Raw genomic sequence first — 3,245 nt, 5'->3', positions numbered from 1 at the left:
TCTGTTAATTTATTATTTAATTGTTCTCTGAATATGCAATACAAGGTGCTTTAACAGAAATGTAGCACAACTGCTCTCTCTGCTGGTGGCAGGGTGATCATTTTCATTGTCAAATGTTCATCATAAATGCTAATTTGCATTAGTATATATTTTAAAGAGGTGAGTTTATTATGTGTTCATCATATAAACATTATTAAATGTTTTGGATGCAGTTAGTTATCAGTACTTTTATCTTGTCTCTGCAGGTGTTGGGCTTTGATGCTGTAAATAAACTGGAGAGTTTCCTGTCTCCTGTAAGTCTTATAAATATCTGTGTGTGTGTGTCAGTGAGGCATCAGTGATGATGTGTGGGGAGGAGGAGTTCATCAGCACTGACAATTTTGATGTATATGGAGAAAATAAAAAAAAGCGTCCTCTGATTTGTCAGTGAAGTTGTTTGATGATTTCCTCTGTTGTGTCTAATAAGGTAATAGCGAGTGTGATTGGAGGGTGTTGGGCCTCTTTCTCTCTCATTAGGAGGATGCCTGTACTTCTGTATCATCAGTGTGGAGAAGCTTGTACTGGGTGTTGAGTTAATCATGCTGAGGATGATGGGAAGATGCCTGACACTCATTTTACTGTCTTCACTTGTAATAATCATCACAGCTGGTAAGTTCACATGAAATTAAAGGAAGAAGTTATTTTTAGAAATGAAAAGGGGGCAGATTGTGTTCTTTAATCACATAAAATTAGACTGTACAATGTGTCGTTTTGGATGACATATTACATTGTCACAATATTTTTTATGTTATTCTGTATTGCTCAACAGGTGATTTTTCTCTGTATTTCTCTTTCTCACGTTGTCTCGTATATTTTATAAACATCTATACATTTTCAAAATAATGATAATATTTGTTATTTATGGAAAACAGGTCATTCATTATTATAACTTTCTGTTAAGACAAAAAAAAAAAAAAGAGGATTTCACTAATCTTGATTACACATTTGGAGACACTTGAGTATGAGCAGCGATAAAGTTCTGATAGGACAAACATTGATTTGGAAGTATTACAGACAAACACAGCTTGAGCAAGTCTTGTGTACATTTACCACAGAAAAATGAATTCCTCATTCACAATGCAGCAGAATAAAAGTTATATTATGTCAAGATCACAAGAAATTGAAATTGTGATCATGACAAAGGAAGACTGCCTTTTACTATTTGTCACCTCATACAATATCTTATCTTATTTATTTATTTATTTATTTTCCTTTTTTTAATTGGCTAAAGGGCTCAGCTGCTCAAAATAGCTCAAAATAAATGGTTTCTCCTTCAATCAATCTGATTTATAGTGAGACAGTTATAGAAGTGAAAGTGCCAGGAAGCTTTAAAATACTTCAGACATAAGAAAAAACAACAACATGATTTTAGTGTAAAAAAAATGCCTTAATGTATAGCCTTATTTATTTATTTATAAGTAGGGTGGAGTCAGCATAATTGCTTATATAAATCACTAAGAAATTATGTTGATTGAGCTCAACTGTTGTGAAATCTGAATATTATTTTAAATAGTAAGATGTATGTGCCCCATTTAACCAGTTGTCCATCTTTGTATTGTTTGCACTCTCATTGTTATTGGTTAATATTTAGATCATGGGAATGTGAGGTTGGCTGGTGGTAACAGTCGCTGTGCTGGTAGAGTGGAGGTTCATCATAGAGGTCAGTGGGGAACAGTGTGTGATGATGACTGGGATTTGGCTGATGCTGCAGTGGTGTGTAGAGAACTGGACTGTGGAGAACCTGTAGATGCTCTGGGTGATGCTCATTTTGGACAAGGATCAGGACCAATCTGGATGAGTGCTTTGTGTTTTGGATCAGAGTCCACACTGAAGAACTGTGGGTCAGGAGGATGGGGTAAAACCAGATGTGATCATTCTAAAGATGCTGGAGTCATCTGCTCAGGTGTAGTATTTTACATATTCTTATTCATATGTAAATAAATATTGGCTTCCTTTTTTAAAGTGTTTCCATGTTTAGCTTCAATAAAAAATATATTTCATATGTGTGTTTTTCATTGGTGTTTCCACATTATTTATTCAAACAATGGTTTTATTTAAGCAATGGTTTTGTTGATTGTGTTTTTCTTACTTAGAAGTCCGGTTGGTTGGAGGTTCTCGCTGCTCTGGGAGGTTAGAGATACTTCATGATCAGACGTGGATGTCAGTGTGTGACGCTGCCTTTGACCAGCAGGATGCAGAGGTTGTGTGTAGAGAGCTGGACTGTGGGGCTCCTGTACAGGTGCTGGGAGCAGCTGCTTTTGGCAAAGGAGACACTCAGATGTGGACACAAGAGATTCAGTGTAGAGGAAATGAATCTCAGATTCACCTCTGTCCAACATCACCATCAGTCAAAAGCAACTGTTCTCAAGAGCACAGCATTGGTTTGCTGTGTGCTGGTAAGAGTTCACATTACAGTGGCTTTTCTGATCAATATTTAATTTTTGACTGGAATTTGGAATGTCCATCCTGATGTTAGGTTTATAGAGCACATTTTAAATTTTATTACACTTTTAAATTTGTCTATTGCTGTCTTTTATACATTCACAGATATAATAAATGTGAGGTTGGTTGGTGGTCACAGTCGCTGTGCTGGTACAGTGGAGGTTCTTCATAGAGGTCAGTGGGGAACAGTGTGTGATGCTGGTTGGGATTTGGCTGATGCTGCAGTGGTGTGTAGAGAACTGGACTGTGGAGAACCTGTAGATGTGGGTTTTTCACCCGGGATCCCCATGGGGCCAGGCGTGGGTGCCCAGATGGGTTTTAAGTGGGGTCTGTAAGGGTCTTATGTGGGTCTTTAACCGGGGAAAAAATGTCAGACCCCTTTGGGGGCCCCCCAGTCGAAGGGGTTTGGGGTTGCACCCGGGATCCACATGGGGGCCAGCCGGGGATGCCCAGGGGGTTTGAGGGTCTGTAAGGGTCTTATGTGGGTCTTAACCGGGGAAATGACAGACCCATTTGGGCCCCACCGCCCAAAGGGGTTTTTGGTTTACCTGGGATCCACATGGGGGGCCCGCCATGGGTGCCCAGGTGGGTTTTAAGTGGGGTCTGTAAGGGTCTTATGTGGGTCTTAACCGGCAATTCGTGTCAGACCCATTTGGGCCCCACCAGTCTGAAGGGGTTTAAAGTGGGCTTGGGGCCCCCCCCGGATTCCCAACTTTTTCCGGGGGGCCAGCCCTTTGGGTGAAATTTTGGGGTTGGGAAAAATG

The 3,245-nt window shown here is 39.9% G+C and overlaps 1 protein-coding gene across 1 annotated transcript; it reads left to right on the top strand.

The window, feature by feature from the left end:
• Positions 1-381: 381 nt before the first annotated feature.
• Positions 382-2,808, top strand: LOC127159723 (soluble scavenger receptor cysteine-rich domain-containing protein SSC5D-like; the record flags this gene model as incomplete). Its single annotated transcript, XM_051102486.1, has 4 exons — positions 382-648; positions 1,631-1,942; positions 2,133-2,435; positions 2,587-2,808. Coding segments are annotated over exons 1-4 (907 nt in total), but the record flags the coding sequence as incomplete, so codon positions are not given.
• Between the last annotated feature and the right edge of the window lie 437 nt (positions 2,809-3,245).

The sequence above is a fragment of the Labeo rohita genome, unplaced genomic scaffold, assembly GCF_022985175.1.
Source record: "Labeo rohita strain BAU-BD-2019 unplaced genomic scaffold, IGBB_LRoh.1.0 scaffold_2459, whole genome shotgun sequence".
In the NCBI taxonomy this organism is placed as follows: domain Eukaryota; kingdom Metazoa; phylum Chordata; class Actinopteri; order Cypriniformes; family Cyprinidae; genus Labeo; species Labeo rohita.
This window is presented reverse-complemented; position numbering and strand designations above follow the sequence as displayed.